The sequence below is a fragment of the Polyergus mexicanus genome, unplaced genomic scaffold (genome assembly GCF_030449975.1).
Source record: "Polyergus mexicanus isolate NDT 795.1 unplaced genomic scaffold, iyPolMexi1.0 SCAF_9, whole genome shotgun sequence".
NCBI classification, from domain to species: Eukaryota; Metazoa; Arthropoda; class Insecta; order Hymenoptera; family Formicidae; genus Polyergus; species Polyergus mexicanus.
This window is the reverse complement of record NW_027223329.1, coordinates 7,203,629-7,223,264: the sequence shown is the minus strand read 5'-3', so window position 1 is coordinate 7,223,264 and position 19,636 is coordinate 7,203,629. Positions and strand designations below refer to the sequence as shown.

The 19,636-nt window shown below is 36.8% G+C and overlaps 1 protein-coding gene across 1 annotated transcript in view; it reads right to left on the bottom strand.

The window, feature by feature from the left end:
- Positions 1-935: 935 nt before the first annotated feature.
- Positions 936-19,636, bottom strand: part of LOC138936681 (adhesion G protein-coupled receptor E3) — a 93,018-nt gene continuing 74,317 nt past the window's right edge. Inside the window, exons 5-9 of the mRNA XM_070302286.1 lie at positions 14,983-15,242; positions 10,208-10,309; positions 9,649-9,835; positions 7,178-7,264; positions 936-5,727 (exon numbers count right to left, since the gene is read on the bottom strand). Of these exons, the coding sequence (XP_070158387.1) occupies positions 5,671-5,727; positions 7,178-7,264; positions 9,649-9,835; positions 10,208-10,309; positions 14,983-15,242 (693 nt within the window). The 3' untranslated portion in view covers positions 936-5,670. The remainder of the gene's footprint in view (positions 5,728-7,177; positions 7,265-9,648; positions 9,836-10,207; positions 10,310-14,982; positions 15,243-19,636) is intronic.

Below are 19,636 nucleotides of genomic sequence, written 5' to 3'. Positions count from 1 at the left end.
AATATGCTTCCTGTAAATCTCACGCGACGAAAGAGAATCGGCAGAGGTAATGAAGGAAGAATAATCGCCGGACACACACACAGGACACTACAAAGGACTATTGTAAATGTCGTAGCTCGTAAAGGGAAGATTAAGGAGATTGGGAACTCGCGCGAGGCGATCAAGAGCTAAGAATCCGACGAAAGCAGGCGAGATGTGTCTCCTTCGCCTTCAAAAGACTTCAAAATAATATTTTATTACTTCGCCGTGACTATACATGCGTCGTTTTTACACGTACGTGTATGCGATTACACAAGTACTAACGCAGAATTGCACATTGGTCATTACCAAGTGTTCGTGTCGGCGTCGTGCGGGAATGCCGGCCGCGAAACCTCCACCGCATCCTACGCGGATCACGCAAATACATATACACAGTGTAAGGCGAAACACACGTGTACATATTATATATACAGGGTGTTTCCCAATAAGTGGAGAATATTGCAGTGATGGATTCAGAATATAAAAATAAGAAGAAAAGTTCCTATATAAACATGTCCGATGTGACTTTATTTCCGAGTTACAGCCTGTTTTATTTTCCAATATTTCCAATTTTTCCGCACACGAAAGTCTAATTCTGACCGCATTACCATCGGAAAATCCATATATGAGATGCACGTTTGCAATTTCATTGTTTGACCAAGTCGTAACTTTTACTTTAGACTTTAGACTATCGCATTACTTTACTTTCACTGAACACAAGATACGAACCGTACCACTTATAATATATTTTAAATGACACGTGTTTATGTTTACAAATTAGCATAATCTCAAATGCTTCAAATTTTCTAGATAAACAGCAACCGATAATCGAGTATGTTATTTTAACTTTATTAGAAAATAAAACAAGCTGTGCGTAACTCGGCAACAATGTCATTATCGACATACAATGTGTTTATGTGAACTTTTTTTCTTACTTTTATATTCCGACTCCACCATTATAATACTTCCTACTTATTAGGAAACACTCTGTATAAATATATATTATATACACACACGCACACATACGGCGCTGCGGATTCCTCGCGATGAGAAATCGATATTCAGCCGTCGAATCCTGACGATCGATAATGCTCTCGCGATACGCTTGATATCGCGACGTTAACCGAGGATATATAGACGAGCGTAGATGGAATTCGGATTGAGGGGTTGTTTGCGTGAACGCGCAACACCACACGATTGTGCGATCGATGGAGTATCCATGATATTACATGTCACCTCGACACGTCTCTACGACACGTATGTGTGTGTCTCCGCGGCAGGAAGAGTTCTTTCAACAAAACATATTTGTTTTCGATTGATACGATCTTAGGCATTGTTTATTTTCAGTTTTTTTTTTCCATGACGTTATCGAACTGATTATAGCAGAGAGGAAAAAGAAATTTTAATTTAAACTCGGATATTATGTAAAGCAAAATTTTTTTGTAGCAAAAAAAAAATAGATTAAAGAAAAAAAGTCATTCTTATTAATATAATAAAAGAAAATGAAAATTATATTCTTATTAAATTATTAATATTGTTAAATTATCATAAAGTATTTAAAAAACATATGCAGATTAGCTTTCGAAAAAATCAGAGAGAATCAATATATCATTAATAACTGAGAATTTTTCTTGCGGTTGTATTTTTGAATGAAAAATATTCTTCAATATCTCTGAATCTGTTTATCTCGAGGATAATTATAAGAACGATAACATTTCAAAATTAATGATTCTTGTAATAAAATTGTAAGGACCAATAATGAGCTACGGTATTAATTATAGGAACACATACGGAGAGCCATAATTATCCCACTGTCACAATCATTGTCATGGGATTACTCCTGATTATTCATCGACTGACAGAGATCTCCCCGGCTGCGAGATAGACGCCAATTGACAGCGCGCGACCCTCGAAGTTGGGCTCGACGACGAGCGCCCACTTCTCGCTCGAGATTCGCGAACGTGTATCGATCAAGGTTTACCAGGAATAGAAACGACTTTCTCGGACGAACAGTTTCGCGCGTCCGGCATTCGATCCGTTTGGAACGCTTAGAAAATTCAAGGATATTATTCAACATCGATATGTCGGCCTACGTTAGATATCGCGCGCTTTGCGTTTCGCTCGCTCGTGTCCTTCGAACAGTTAGCCAACAAATTTAAGCCAGGATCGGAAGGACTAACAGCAACACACATCCGGCTCGATCGATCGCGTGTCTCACTCTCGATTCTCCTCGAATACGCTTGTATACGGCGTTTCGATATACAGTCGCTAAATAAACATACGCCGTCATTTCTCCCCGCGATTTAGGATTTAATTCGACGATTTTTAAAACACATCAACTATATCACTGTCACTAGATATATACTCGTACACACAACTCGATAGTCGATGTATATTTAAAAAATTCCTTACTTCCGATATAATAAGATATATAAGAGTGATTAACGAAACGATCGTTTATCCCTTAATCCGTACATTTTGAATCGCGTTGCTCTCTCAGTAAAGATTAAAGAAATATTTCTACAACTTTTCGATGACTTTATATACCAGGTATATAAATATGAAATCGGAATTTGCCCATAGATGGTCCTAGATGTCAATGTAGTTACCGTCAAACCGCGTCATTGGCGCCATTTTCTTGTTTTGACATCTGATAAAGATTTTCAACTCGCAACAATACAAGTTTCATACGACAGCATAGTTTTTAATAGCGTTGAACATGTCGAATTTGGTGCCTGGAAACTACGATTTGCTGACAGCATTGATTTTCTGTTACCGTTTGAAGAAAACTGCTGCAGAATCGCATCGAATGCTTGTCGAAGCTTACGGTGAGCATGCTCTTGGTAAATGACAGTGCTTTGAGTGGTTTAAAAAATTCAAAAGTGGCGATTTTGACGTGAGAAACGAAGAACGTGGAAGACCATCGAAAAAGTTTGAAGACAGCGAATTGCAAACATTGTTGGATGAGGATGACGCTACTGACAACAAATGATCGATTTGAATCAAGCTTTGCGTGAAAAACGACCAGAATATCAAAAAAGGCAACACAAAGTGATTTTGCTTCATGATAATGCACCATCAAACACAGCAAAACCGGTCAAGGAAACGATTGAGGCGTTTAGTTGGGAAATACTTTCGCATGCGGCTTACTCACCAGACTTGGCTCCATCCGATTACTACTTATTTGCATCGATGGGACACGCACTTGCCGAGCAGCGCTTCACTTTTTACGAAAATGTACGAAAATGGCTCGATGACTGGTTTGCCTCAAAGGAGCAACAGTTTTTTTGGCTTAGCATCCACAAATTGTCAGAGATGGGAAAAATGTATAGCTAGCAATGAGCAATACTTGGAATAAAATATTTTTTATCATCTTCATACAATAAACGTGTATTTTCTATACAAATATTCCGGTTTCATATTTATATACCTGGTATACACATACACACGCACACATATCCTCCTCTCGTTTATACGTTTAATCAACTCGCAGTGCGCCCAATTTATACACCATTCTCGTCCTTGATTAGACACTATTCGGAGAGAAGAAACGCGCAAATGCCGTCCTCGTCCGCGAAATAGAAGCAATAGGGTATCGATACATCACCGCTGTAGCGTTTTCGGTTCGCCCTCTACATTCGTTAGAGAAACGTGGAGAAAGGGGAAAAAGGAGGAGAGCCGATTCTTCGATCGATCGGATCCATCACCGGCATCCGCCCCTCCTCTCCTTAACCGGTTAAAGGGTACGTTAAACGCGAGGGAAAATCCAAGGTAGACCGGCGGCGCCTTCTATTAGGATTCTCTCTATTCACCTTCCTCGGGCACTTCATTCCTTAAGTGACCTCAATAAATTGAATTACGGTGTACAACGTCGCTCTTACTCTACGGTATCCATCATCGCGCGAAAACCGCGCTAACGGCGATCGCGAACCCGTCGTATATAAACGTCGCTCCAATTTCGAGATTCGCTTCTATCGGAGAATTAATGTGAAACCATACAACTTCTTTCTGATCGCGCATTAAAATTTTATCGTTATACCGGATTAATCCCACGTAGGACAATCCGGGAAATCTGGGTCGCGCTTAAAAAGAGAACTTAATTTCGCACACGCTTCTGTGTTGAGATAAATTCGAGATAATTAATATCAAGTACAAAGTATTCTTCACAAGTTTGTCGAAGAAGTTGTTAAAATTGAGAGACCCAGAGTTTGTTCTAGAATGTCTTCTATTATTAAATATGAATATGTATCTTCTTTTTTAATTGCCGACGTGTAACGAGAAATCTTTTGACGTAATTGCTACGGCGATACGATCCGTTGATAAGATCCCGAGAAAAGTTACGTGACGATAATATAGGATTATATGATTGCACATTAATTATTACATTCCTGCAAATTGATACAAGCCAAAAGCTCGACAAAAGGCTTTCCAAGCTTACACTGGAAATAATTATCACGTCCATTATCGAAACATTCGTCACGCACGGATTTGCATATGAGGTTATAAGATATTTAACATGATATGCATATCACATAAGATAGATGGCGCGATACATATCGCGTTTTCCTCGCTGAAACGCGAAATTCTCCCTGTCGTATCAAATTGTCCGTCGCGTTACATTGTTGTGACATCACATACGTCGTAATCGCGTTGCAGAACGCAATATCAGGATTACGGCGACGTGCGGTTATAGTCTCGAAAATCATCCAATGATAAATTAAATTAATTTCTCGTAATTTCCGATGAACGATACATTCGGCATCCGATTCGATAGATTTTCCATTCGTATATAGTTAACCGATCATTCAAATTTATTTTAAATTCATGCTTATTTTCTTCCCAATCAAAATTATTAGATACATAATAATTAACAATCTAATTTTTCGCACCTAGAGATCGACTTTAATGAATTATTAATCCTTCGAGTTCTTAGCGTTACTTTGAAAAGTTTGAAATATAAAATTTATCTTTTCACTGAAAAAGTTTCATTTCGTATCCATTTTATTTATTTTTCTATAATTTATGTTAAGCATTGTAATAATATATTATTAGAGAGTTTAATCAAAATTTATATAGAACATATAATAAATAATAATAACCGTCAGTGAATTATGTTATATGCGCAAAAATATTAATAATTCATTATTTATAATGGGATATTTAATGACGAATTATTATTATTACGCGTACATATGTCTCTAATTGTATACCTTATACAGTTTTCACGAATTTGTTAAAAATCATAAAAAAACCTGAAGTATCGTAACATTTTCAATCAATATATTATAAATTTATATACATCGATGAAAAAAAATATAATTTCAAGATTTCTCTATATTTCCTTCTTCTTTTTATATCTTTTTGAGTTTTCTTTACAAATTACATGTTTTTCGAAAACTCCCCGTTTACTTCAAAACGTTGAAGAGATAATCCGCTAAAACTTCGAAACTATAAAGTCGCACGTGACGGAGGAAAAATCCCAGTTGCAGAGAGCAACGCAAAGTTAGGAGAGAAATATCAGCGCATATCTCGATGTAAAAATACAATAGTTACGCCTCGCGGACCGGAGAATGGCAGCAGCCGTTGCCAATCGCCGATTCTCCTCTCTTCATTCTCTGCCCATTCCTTTCCGGGGATAGACCCAAAGATCGCCTAAACCGGATCCGGCGCGGGTGCGAGCAGCTGCATGCTACTGCTCGATTTCGCGATCTGCAATGTCAACGTGAGATCACCGCGCGCTATAACGTTACGCAATCTTTCGTGTCGAAACGAAAAGCCCAAGCATCACAGACACAACACGACAAAGACAAGAGAAGAAAACCACTATATTATCGACAAATAAACATCTAACAAACATCTTAAGTCATAATATTGCTTCTTTATAAATAAAATGTTAAAATAATTTTCAAAATAGAGAGAGAGTTGGAAATCGAGGAATAGGATTGTGTAGAACCAAAGCATTACGCGAATAAGATATACAGAATGTCCCCAAATTAAATGGCAAAACTTCAGGAGCGTGTAAGGGATCGAAAAGTTAAGAGAGAAAGTCCTTTAGAGGTTTGCTCGTTTTCGCTCCATTTTGGAGAAAATCACAAAAAAAAAGTTTTCGTTTTTTTTTTACTTATTTATTTACATTTTATTTATGTTATCGATTATTTAATGCAGATATCGTTCAAAATATTGCCCTCTTGCAGCAATGCAAGCATTACATCTAGCACTGACCTCATCAATTGCAGCTAGACGTTATTTCAGTGATATTTGGTGTACTGCATCTATGATTCGGTCTCTTAATTGCTCTCTTGATTGAATTGATTGGCACCGTAAAAGATAACATCAAGTGTTTACATATATAAGGAACCTTGAGGTAGAAAATTTATTCGGTGCCAATCAACTCTCAAGAGAGCAACTGGCAATGAGAGATTGAATTTTTGCGATTTTCTCTAAAATGGAGCAACAACGAGCAAATCTCTAAAGGACTTCTTGCCTTAGTTTCTCGGTCCCCTACACGCTCAATTGGGGACACCCTGTATAACAATGGGCACGTTGATACTAGAAATAAATCCAGATATCTCGACAAATCGAGAAATATAGCATCGGATAACCGAAAGTATAAGGAGCAGAAGAGCGCGACAGTTTAATTTAGTCTGACCTAAAAAACGAGAACTCGTCGCGATCAACCGGATTAAATAATTTGCGCACGAGGATTTCTGACGGCGTAGAGAGACAAACTGGAAGGTCAAACGCGCATATTTTTGACTCAACACATTTAACTGCTCTTAAAAAGCTAAAAAAAAAAGAAAAAAAATTGCCTTAACTCGTAAAGTACTTCAAATCGACGCGTAGTTTAATTAAGAAGTGTCTGCGGGCATCTCTCCGAGAGCTTTTAAGATAATAAAAAAGGGAATTAAAGATTTCTCTGAAATAATATTATCTGAGAACAATTAGGAGGAAAAACGATAATGATAATTAAAATAGATAAGAAGCTTGAATATATCAATTCTCGTTCGTCGAGAAAAATTTTTCATGAAATGATTCCAAACAATCTGCAAATGCCAAAACATAAAAGACCAAGCAAGCACCGTTAGCGACGCAAGGAAGGAATTTAATCGAAGGCTTGTGGTTTGGGATAAACGAAACTTCTTCAAAGTGACATTCGTACCTGAACTTCCGGTTGCTTGTGCGATTTTCTGGCGTAAACCTTCAAGACCCTGCAGTTACACGCGACGGAGAGTGCCACTGCCGATCCCTGTATGGTAGAATTGTCGTGTGTAATAGGACAACGAGCTAGATAAAGCTATGTCATCGAATTACATACCAAAGAAACACGTGCCATCTAGCTTACGTTAAAAAGAAAATATTAGGAAAATTTGAGATGTCTGCGTTCAAAGAAAGTTAAAATGTATCTAATATTCTCTAAAATTTCAAAAATAAACACACATATAATACCCTATTAATTATATAACATTTATATTGGGTGATTGCATAAGTTCGTGCCCGATTTAAATGTAAACTTCAATAGATTATATTTTAGAGATAACACTTTTATTAATCAATTATATAGTCTCCATTCTTTTCTACAATCGTTTTCCAACGATCTATAAGCTTGTCGATTCCATTTTTGAAGAAAGAACTTGGTTTTTCTTGAAAAAAGGTGATTGTAAGGTGGTTTTCGACAGCTTCTTCGGAATTGAGATTCTTGCCATTTGAACTATTTTGCAAAGACCGGAACAGATAAAAATCTGGAGGCGCAATATCTGGAGAATATGGCGGGTGCTGCAGAATTTCCCATTGCAACTCCTGCAGTTTTCCTGCAGCTTATTCCTTTCAGTCAGGAGATGCGGCACTCACGTATCAAGCTTGGAAATGTATCCAAGCTTTTTTAAATGACGAAAAGCGGTTGAATTATCGATGTTCAGCCTCTCAGAAATATTCTCAGTTGTAATCCTTGGCTTTCTTTCCACTAAGGCACGCACAATGTCATCATCAATGCCAGAAGGCCGTCCAGAGTGGAGTTGATCCTCCATGTTGAAATCACCATTTCGAAATCTGCCAAACCACTTTTTGACTGTTCGGAGAGCAGGAGCGCGGTCCAAATAAACGCTTTGAATATTTTTTTGTGCAATCCCAACACTCACGCCTTTCCGAAATTCATATAGCATTACATGCCGCAAATGCACCTTTCGTTCTCCATTTTTAATGATTTCTCTTATGCACAAATGGACTTATCTGAACAATGTCTGACGCTAAATTGACATAAGACAACGTCATCTATTCGGTGTAAGCAACAATTACCACACGAAAACAATAGAACTCCGCCATGCAGCAACTTAATGCCATCTATGAAAATCGGGCACGAACTTATGCAATCATCCAATATAAACGAGAGATAAGAGATAAGAAAGCCAAGGATAAAGAAGAAGATGTATACAAGAGTATATATCATATTGTATATAAAATATTGAACATACAATTTTAATAATATGATGATTTAAAAAGGAAAATTCGAAAGTTTTTTTATGCACATTTTGAAAAGTTATAAATATAATTAACTAAATTCTCTGCATTATTATTATTATCAAAATTATAAAAGCAAGTAAGAAATAAGTGAAAGGAAAGGAGAGGAGACACGATACACAACGTGTGAGAACGACATACAAAATACGCCGCAGCCGATATAAAATAAGAAAAAAATTCACGCGTTTTATGCCACTTCGAGATTCGTCCATCGCGAAAAGCTCTCGCTTGTTGAAGAACACGATTCGACTCAGCAAACTTGAAAAGAAATATGGAAGTAAATATATATACGTATATGTATTATATAAAGAGAAAAGGAGAGAAAAAGAGAGATATACGATCTGAAATGCCGTTTACGCTTGACGCAAGATCGAACGCATCTCGGGAGCGCAAAGTTCCCAAGAAACTTGCCGTAAAAGGGAAAGAGATTCCGCACGTTCCTGCGTTTGCTCACTCGCCCCTTTATGCGCGATGCCGACCGAGATCTCTCTACGTTGGAAATAAAGCCGGTGTAATATCGGGGGCTGGATCCGCGAACCGTATGATAATCGGATTATTTGAAAACTTATGGGAAAAATTTAATTAAATTTCAAACTTAGTTCGAGATAAATTACGATCGGACAATGGGATCAAAAAATTCGGTGCGAATAATGATCTAAGTAAATGCTCCGTATGATGATCCGCGTGCGCATTGGCCCGAATAATGGTCCAATAATGACCCAAATAACAATGACCGCAATAACGTGATCCAAAATGAATAATATTTATATTTAAGATAATAATATTTCACATATAATTTGGAAATTTTTTAAATTCTAAATAGATCAAACGCGATAAGATGCGAAAAGTTATATAAAATAATTCCACATCTTTCAACGTCAGTTTCTAACGCCCGCGCTCGTATACTCATATCTATCGAAACTGCGATGAAAATATCGCGGTCGTAAGGTATGCCATTAAGGAAGGGAAATGACAGGAAGAAATGACGCTCTTGGATATATCTTCCGAGACTCCTGTTACACCGAGTATCATCTCTCCTACGTATTTAAAGCTGAAATGATCCGTGCGCGCGCGGTCTTTTTACAACCCCCCGCGGTATCCTTGTCCCAAGAGTACCTGAAGAGAATGACCCGTGCAGAAAACTGCCCAGAGGAAGGGAATCTTCCAGACCCTGGACGCCACCCCGCAGCCCGCGACTAGACCGACGATCAGACTGACCTTCAGGAAGAGCATCAGCTGCAACGCCCGCCTCCTCTTCATCTTCTCGCGCTGCTTTATCTCGAGTTGCATACTGCATGTGTACCTGCACGTATGTGATTTACGCGACGTGTGACGTAATTCGTGACCGAGAAAGTAAGACATACAAGAGACCTTCGTACTATAACTCGGAAGAGCGAGGTTTGAAATTATGATGAAGATTTACGAGTCGCTCCAAATGTGAAAAGTTGTTCAAAATTTCATATGTGAACTTCTTAAAAGCTTCTTTTTAAGAGGTTCGCGATTAATATCGAAAATATTTAATGAGCTCTTTCGCAAAACTGCATTTTTAGAACATATCTAGCATCTTAAGTGAATTGATGATTTGTTACAATGTTAGAAAATTGTCCATCATATTTATGCAGTCTATTCGGGATAATTAAATTAATATTGAGCTTTAATTGAAAGATGACTATACCTGGATACAATTGCAGCCTTGACGAGGTAGTAACCGGATATTAGCAATAGTAGAATGACCGGCAAGCCATACGCATAAATCGTCGCCGTGGCTCCAAGAAACCTGAAATTAATAGAGCATATAATGTGCGTTAAAAATTGTTAAATAAAAAAATACATAATGTAAAATTTATTTGAACAAAAAAAAAACAATCGATTTAAATATCGTCTCCAAAAATTTCATTTTTACTTCTTGTGGATAAAATTTGTGTTAAAATTGATGATAAAATTGATAATTTGTGTTAAAATTGATTTTTAAAATTGAAAATAGGTTTGGATTAGATTATATCTTGCGGAAGTGGATCCCCCATAGAGGGGGGGGGGGGGGACTTACTGTGTCCACGCATATACTTTACAACGCGAAGCGAGATCCATCCCACAATTGTTGTGTGAATGGGAAAGTATATGCGTGAACGCAATGGGTTTCGCCCCTCTACGGGGGGTAAAAGGGGGCACTTCCGAAAATAAATATAACCAAGCTCAAACTCAAACCAAGAAATTCTTAACGAAACTAAACGATAATCCAGAAGTTTACTGACAGTGACGCAATAACGAGCAAATGTAAACAATAAAATATAAACAAACAAGTAGTTCGAAATCGCATATTTTCTGAAACCAGAAGAGAGCGTCAGAAAAAGCGTGTATTACTTAGGAATGTATCCTCTACGATAGATGTAAAAATGAAAACGATTCGTGAGGTGTAAGTTAATCCGAATACCTATCAAATTGATTTTAGATCTGCTTATTAAAATATATATGTAGCAGAAATTTTTATAACGGATATGTCAAGCAAATATCCACGACATAAAATGATTGGAAAATATCACGTGACGTGAAAAAATATCGTTCATCGTAATGAAAATTCAATTCGATGTGCAATTCTAGAATAGGAAAAATAAGTGCGTCAGAAATATTTATTAGCTGCCGTTTATATATATATATACAATATATATAAGGTCTCGTCTCTCTCTTTCTCTCCCACTCTCTCTATAAATCGCAAATACGCGAGGAGAATAGCTAAAATCCCGTTGCTCTTTTCGACGAGAGCAATTTGGATCGAAAGGCGAGTGTCTACAAAACGCGCGATTTTATCGAGGAACACTCGGGCGATATGAAATACCCATTTTCGGTGCTCGCCTACTTTGCACATGTCGGCAGAGCGATTTTAATACACGCCCGCACAAGAAATATTCCCTGCCGTTTATTTCCCTCGATTACATCTCGCATATATTCTCAACCAGAGGCGGAGAGAGCTTGATGAAAGAAAATCCCGCGTCTCTCGAGAACTTTTCGGGATTGTAATCATAGCGGACAATACACGATTTCGATAGGATTGCAAAAATATATTGGGTGACTGCATCAGTTCGTGCCCGATTTAAATATAAACTTCAATAGATTATATTTTAGAGATAACACTTTTATTAATCAATTATATAGTCTCCATTCTTTTCTACAATCGTTTTCCAACCATCTATAAGCTTGTCGATTCCATTTTTGAAGAAAGAACTTGGTTTTTCTTGAAAAAAGGTGGTTGTAAGGTGGTTTTCGACAGCTTCTTCGGAATTGAGATTCTTGCCATTTAAACTATTCTGCAAAGACCGGAACGGATAAAAATCTGAAGGCGCAATATCTGGAGAATATGGCGGGTGCTGCAGAATTTCCCATTGCGACTCCTGCAGTTTTCCTGCAGCTTATTCCTTTCAGTCAGGAGATGCGGCACCCACGTATCAAGCTTGGAAAAGTATCCAAGCTTTTTTAAATGACGAAAAGCGGTTGAATTATCGATGTTCAGCCTCTCAGCAATATCCTCAGTTATAATCCTTGGGTTTCTTTCCACTAAGGCATGCACAATGTCATCATCAATGCCAGAAGGCCGTCCAGAGCGCGGTTGATCCTCCATGTTGAAATCACCATTTCGAAATCTGTCAAACCACTTTTTAACTGTTCGGAGAGCAGGAGCGCGGTTCAAATAAACGCTTTGAATATTTTTTTGTGCAATCCCAACACTCACCCGCCTTTCCGAAATTCATATAGCATTACATGCCGCAAATGCACCTTTCGTTCTCCATTTTTAATGATTTCTCTTATGCACAAATGGACTTATCTGAACAATGTCTGACGCTAAATTAACATAAGACAACGTCATCTATTCGGTGTAAGCAACAATTACCACACGAAAACAATAGAACTCCGCCATGCAGTAACTTAATGCCATCTATGAAAATCGGACACGAACTTATGCAATGATCCAATATATATAATTGATAAGAATAAAATAATGTACAGAGAATTATAATATTATATAATGATATAGGAAATAGACAGAAGAGAATAATTACATAAAGTTGAATTTTGAGAATAAATTTCTAACAATTTCAGCTTTTAAATAAATTCGAAACTGTATAACGTAAAATCGAAAATGGAAATTCTGATATTTTCTAGTCTCGATTCATTTCATGAAATATATATTTAAATTTTCTATTCATTTCTTTTTTATTCTTTAAGATTCTATCTTTCCTTACGTATACGACACACACGTACATATAAAATTATTAATGATCTCTCTCGTTGCTATTACTAAGCTTGCCTCCTTCTACAAACCGTGAACAGTTTAAAATCCAGATTAAATCCTTAATATCTACGTCAACGATCTTTTAATATATCAAAAGAGAGGAAAAATACGTGAATAATCTTGGAAATTGAATGTCTACGCAAATAAGAAATTTTTCATAGAAGAAAATTGCTCTCATGACAATTCAAATATGCATAGTGTAATGAATATTCTATGGTATGTGATATACCTTATCAACGGTTAATATTTTGAGACTATTTCAATTAAATTTTAAAGAAATTTAATCTAAGCTTTAATCTCTTTCCCTTTTCTCTTTTCCCGTTCAAAATAAAATTTAAAGCTTTAATGTAATATTAAATTAATGCTTTAAAGATAATCTCTTTCAAATTCTTCTTATTTTAATATCCTTATATTTATAAAATAAAATTAATTTTTATAGTCTGCATATTTGTGAAAACAAATAAAACCCTTTCAAATATTTTTTAATAAAGTAAAGGAAATGTGTTAAATTTGTAATAAAAAATTATAGTTAAGAAAGCATATATTTGATATACAATTTGATATAATATTTATATTATATATTAATATCGTAAAGAGTAAATAATATAAATTTAAATCTTATCATAGGATGACAAAGAAAAATATCGCACAATGATACATGCTCTTATCGAATACCTCTCTTATGAAAAATGGCAAGAATCTCGTTCCGATATGGTATTCCGTTTCACCGTCGTCGACGAATCTGATTTAACGAAAATTGGTGGTTCAGTAGTATATCGTGAGATAGAGATGGGTAAAAACGAAAGAGAGAGAGAGAGAGAGAGAGAGAGAGAGAAGACACACAGTGTGGGCGGAGGAACCGGAAAGAAATAAATAAATAAACTACACTGTATATACACGACATTCCTTTCGGAGGTTTCCTGCAAAGCGGAGAACGTTTCCGCTCCTTTCCCGATATCCCGTCCGACCGGAGAATCCGAGCATGGAAAAGGGGACTTCGCGCTCACTTCCGGCGGAAGATACCTCGCCGTTTGAGGAAAACCGAGCCCCATCAACGTTACCCCGCTATCGTGTCGTCCCCTCTGCATCCCTCGTCGTCAACCAACCCCTATGCGAGCAAAACGGGTCGCGGCAACGTAACACGAGCACGACGGCGGAATGCGCGTATTAGGAACAGAATTGCATCATTCTATTAACTCACACCTCTTTCTCTCTCTCTCTCGCAAAGAGAGACGCAACGGCTGATAATTGTCTCGGTGCAGTAACCGTAACTTTTCGAAATGGAGAGTGAAGGATTTTCTCTCGACCGAGGAGATAGATGAAATGGATCGACACAACTTAACGTTTGCCCTGAATCGAGTTAATATCACCTCGATCTCTTAACAACGGGTTTTTGTTAATTTTATCGAGTCAATAAAAATAAATAAAAATTATTAGCCAAAATAATACACATAATTGAATTGTAATGTACGTGTTTTATATAGTATTTTTGTAAAAAACAAAAAATATTTTATAAAATAAAATGGAATGTGTTATAATAAGAGACTTTATTAATTTTAATACTCAATTACTTTTATCAAATTAATCGGATTAATTTTCCGCATACTTTAAATTGTATTTTTTGTAGGGAGATACTGCTATATCAAACTACGCAATTTGTTAATAGAACTAAGAATAGAGATAGGATTTTAAAATAGAAACCTTGAAATCATGCTTGATATATGTAAGATCCGTACGTAGGAATAAAATGTAGGAATGATATAAAGGATTTCACCTTTCCGGCTTCGATAGCAGAAAAGGAACAAAAATGAGCTATGTCGAGAAGAAGCCGGTTTGAAACCGATGGATAAATGCAGACGCGGAAACGAGAGACGAGATAACGAGGAAGTTCAAGCTGATAGTTCGAGCCAACAGAAATTGACGCAAAATACTGAACGTTTAACGTTAAAGATTAATTATTTTCGATTAATCATAATGAAATTGATTATTTATTTATAAGAAATATAAAAAAGATTATTCAATTATATTATAATCATAAATGAGTATTTTTATATTTAATCGTATTTTTTTTTCTCTTGTATTGTATAAAATAATTCATATGATTGATTTAAAATTCTCGGAAACGTCAGTTAACATCTACCCATTAACGGCTATCAAAGTCTTACCAGCAATTGAAGGGGGTGAGATCAACGACATTCCAGAGATCGTTGCTTTCGCGGCTTTGCAGGAGGGTCGCCAACACAAGGCTGATGAACGGCGCGCCCCAGGCGAAGAGGCTGTACTTGAGGTATGTCGGTGGATCATCACGACGCGGTAAAGATGCTACGGTGGCGTACAGATGGTGGCACATGGATGCCAACCAGCAGACCACCGATACCCGCAGATACTGCAAACTCAGACCGAGCGAGATGCAGAGCTCCGAGTCCTGAAGGAGTGAAGAATACACGGCGTTCAAAAATCTATTCCGCAATCTTGAGAGAATCAAAATTAGCTTCGAAATGTAACCGCGAAATAAAGAAAATTCAAGATTTAAAAACAATATAATTTAAAGTTTTTAAAATTTAAAAAAAAAAGAAAAAAAAATTGTTTTTCGACAAATTTTTGTTTTGTCTCGAGCAAAAATTATATGAAAGTAAATAATATTTTACACGTTGCAAAAGAATGAAAAGGATTTCTAAAATATATTATTCTTAATAGGGAAAGGAAAAAAAAGAGAGAGAGAGAGAGAGAGAGAGAGAGAGAGAAGAAGAAGAAGAAGAAGAAGAAGAAGAAGAAGAAGAAGAAAAGAAGAAAAAAGAAGAAGAAGAAAAGAAGAAAAGAAGAAAAAAGAAGAAGAAGAAAAGAAGAAAAAAGAAGAAGAAGAAAAAGAAGAAAAAAGAAAAAGAAAAGTATATGCACATCGAATGGGACAAGATATTCCTCGTTCAATTTATGGATTATAATAGACTATGAATTCCGTGCTCGCGAATGAAACCGTTCGACGATATTTTCTAACGGGGATAAACGTCACCGTCAATTTGATCCATGATGAACGGCGAATACGAGAGTAATTCGCGATAGTATCCTAAACCTGCGGATCGCGAATGGATGCATAGCCGGTGAATTATTCACGTTTGAAAAATCCATAAATTCCGACCGATATACCACGTGTAATATCACGAAATAATCGAATCAATCGCCGCTAGCGAGCGCATTGTTGATTCGACAATTTATGCAATAACTCTCGTATATATCGATTAACTAGAATGAAACGTATGAAAGCCCTTAAATCCTTCGTTGTACCTTCGCGACCGAAATAATACGCCGCAGCAGCTGTGTACCGTGAAATTCGGAACAATAAACCTCCATCGATAAATGCGTAATCAATTTATAATATCGTTGTAATATGAAATAATAGCCGGCGTGTTATTGTAATCGATACAAAGACTCGATAATTACAATCATTAACTCAAATCAAAATATAATTTTCATTTGAGTAAACATATATATACAGGAATCAATTTAATTAATTAAAATATGTAAAAATATAACTCTTATTAATTATTAAATATATTAAAATAAGGTATAAGAGAAAATTTGAAATACCAAGATGTGATCTCTTGGTTTTATTTGTAGGAAAATGTAAAAGAGCTTAAATTTTTTTTCTGGCGCTATAAGATATTCCAGAATAAAAGAATCGTATGCAATACATGTGTGATATAATATTCCTATTCTCTCTTACAACTTAATGAATTAAAAAGCTTTTTCAGTAAATGTGTATGCATCCAATGTCTACCTTTGACAAATAAATTACGTGGGCGATTTGTTGCAGTGTGTAACGTGACGCTAAAAGAGAAGCCGGCTTTCTGTCTCTTGTAACCGATACTCACAGCTGCATACACGATATACTCCTCTCGTCGATGCAACTCGTCGCAACAATCTCGCGAGAGGAACAAAGGGGGAGAAAATAGGGAGAACGTGCTTGCGCAACGAAACGGAAGCGGAAATAAATTGGGAGGGTGCGCGCGAAAGGTGCCTTTCTGGAATTCGCGGTTCATGCTGGGACACAAAGGGCCGGCGGTTCTGCGAGAGCAAAATTGCATCGAGCGAGCGAATGGCTCACGTGTCGGAGGACAAATTTTACATTATCGGACGTACGTTTTCCAACGCGATCCCACCTTTACGGTGGGATTCTCGCGCATCATTAAACCATCCATTTCCCTACGATTTTCATTCGAACGTGCACCGCTAAATAAAAGTTTCGAGCAACTCAATTTTTTTTTCTTCGTTAATACAATATCCATAAGAATCAAACGAAATGAGAATCTCAATTAAAGATCACTTTACAATGGAATGGATTCTTCTTCGCGTGCAATTTTTCAACGAATTTATTATTTTATTCCAACATTCTTTCTTTTACTCGAAGTCTCAAGCCTTCGATGAAAAAAATTCCTTTGTATGGAGTATTTAGTTAAAATTTAATTCTGTGCATGCCCCGGTAAGACCGCGAACAATATCGTATTACGATATTAATATTTTCCATGCGGTGCATATACAAGTAAACATACCGCAGCGAAGTAATACTATAACACGAGAACTCTCTTCGCGAATTTCGTTATAACACGAAAATACGGGGGTTTACGGGCATACTAAACTCATCTACGTAAAGTTTCAAGTTATTCCTCCGTGTTGTGGAGCAGCATTCTTATTCGATCGAATTTTCGCCTCAGAATTCAATAAACTCTCATACCAGTCCCTTATTCTGTAAAGGATACGACTGTAGCGGTAAGTCATCGTGCTTTATACGCATGCGACTGTGCACCCACAGAAAAGATTTCCGGATCTAATGCTATTACTCTTCAATCTATCATAAAATAGAATCGATATAGCGACAATCATATTTATTATTGAAAAAGGAATATTTTAATCTTAAATGAAAAATTCTTAAATCTAGAATAAAATGCCTAGTAACGCCATCACATATCAGTTTCGCGCCGACTATTGTGGCGCTAACACCAAGTTATTCTAAATGCAAGAATATATAAGCTTAGATTTGTATATGTTACTCTTGTCTCAAGATAGTAAGACAATCTTATTTAATTCGAGAGAGAAGAAAAGGAATTATTGATTTAATTTTAAAATTGTTTTATTTTTATACTGCATAAGGTTGTGATACGATTGTGAATATGTCAAGAATATTTTTTGTCTCGTTATCAGAAATCCTTTCTGAGAGTGTGACTATATTGTTATCGTCTAATTTGATTCGAATCAATGATATTGTCAAGTCGTGGCGTGAGATATTCCGCGATCATTCTTACGACACAATGCGCCGAAATGAATTTCCGCAATGAAATAACATTCGCGTCACGCGTATTCAGAGAGAATTGTATTGTTGCGCGAAACATCGTCGACGAGAGATAGTCACCGTAGATTGCAGCTGTGAGATTGTCGGATACTGTCGCTCGAAATAATTTTCCAGATGTCTTTGTTGAGAACCGGCGCGATTTTTCGCTCACACCTGCTGCCGTAAAGCGAAAAAACCCGTTTCTAGTCAGACAGGTAAGAAAAGAAATATTCCGATTATTTCGCTAGATTGAGAGTTTGCCGGGGGAAAAATGATGTTTTCGCGGATGTCGGACCTCGCGCTAATGAGGTTAATGAAAAGAGACCTAAAATTTCCAACCGGCAGCAATATCGGATTACATCAGAGATATGTCTGTGATAACGGTGTGTAACTCGAGCGTGCATTTTATCGTACATGTAATAGCACACACGAGGGACATATACCAGGTATATAAATATGAAACCGGAATTTTTGTATAGAAAATACACGTTTATTGTATGAAAATGATAAAAAATATTTTATTCGAAGTATTGCCCATTGCTAGCTATACATTTTTCCCATCTCTCTGACAATTTGTGGATGCCACGCCAAAAAAACTGTTGCTCCTTTGAGGCAAACCAGTCGTCGAGTCATTTTCGTACATTTTCGTAAGAAGTGAAGCGTTGCTCGGCAAGTGCGTGTCCCATCGATGCAAATAAGTAGTAATCGGATGTAGCCAAGTCTGGTGAGTAAGCCGCATGCGAAAGTATTTCTCAACTAAACGCCTCAATCGTTTCCTTGACCGGTTTTGCTGTGTGTGATGGTGTATTATCATGAAGCAAAATCACTTTGTGTTGCCTTTTTTGATATTCTGGTCGTTTTTCACGCAAAGCTTGATTCAAATCGATCATTTGTGGTCGGTAGCGTTCAGTATTAACGGTTTCGCCAGGTTTTAGCAGCTCTTCAAACTTTTTCGGTGATCTTCCACGTTCTTCGTTTCTCACGTCAAAATCGCTACTTTTGAATTTTTTAAACCACTCAAAGCACTGTGATTTACCAAGAGCATGCTCACCGTAAGCTTCGACAAGCATTCGATGCGATTCTGCAGCAGTTTTCTTCAAACGGTAACAGAAAATCAATGCTGTCCGCAAATCGTAGTTTCCAGGCACAAAATTCGACATGTTTAACGCTATTGAAAACTATGCTGTTGTATGAAACTTGTATTGTTGCGAGTTGAAAATCTTTATCAGATGTCAAAACAAGAAAATGGCGCCAATGACGCGGTTTGACGGTAACTACATTGACAGCTAGCGCCATCAATGGGCAAATTTCGGTTTCATATTTATATACCTGCTACATTGCGAAATATCACATTCTCAAAAAGATTCTTTTGCGAGTGTATACGGCAAGATATCTGCTGCTTTCCTTCTCTCTATAAGAGATAAAATATTTTTTCACCGAATATCTTATCTTTTCATATCTATATTTAACTTTTTAATTATTTATCTTAAACATTT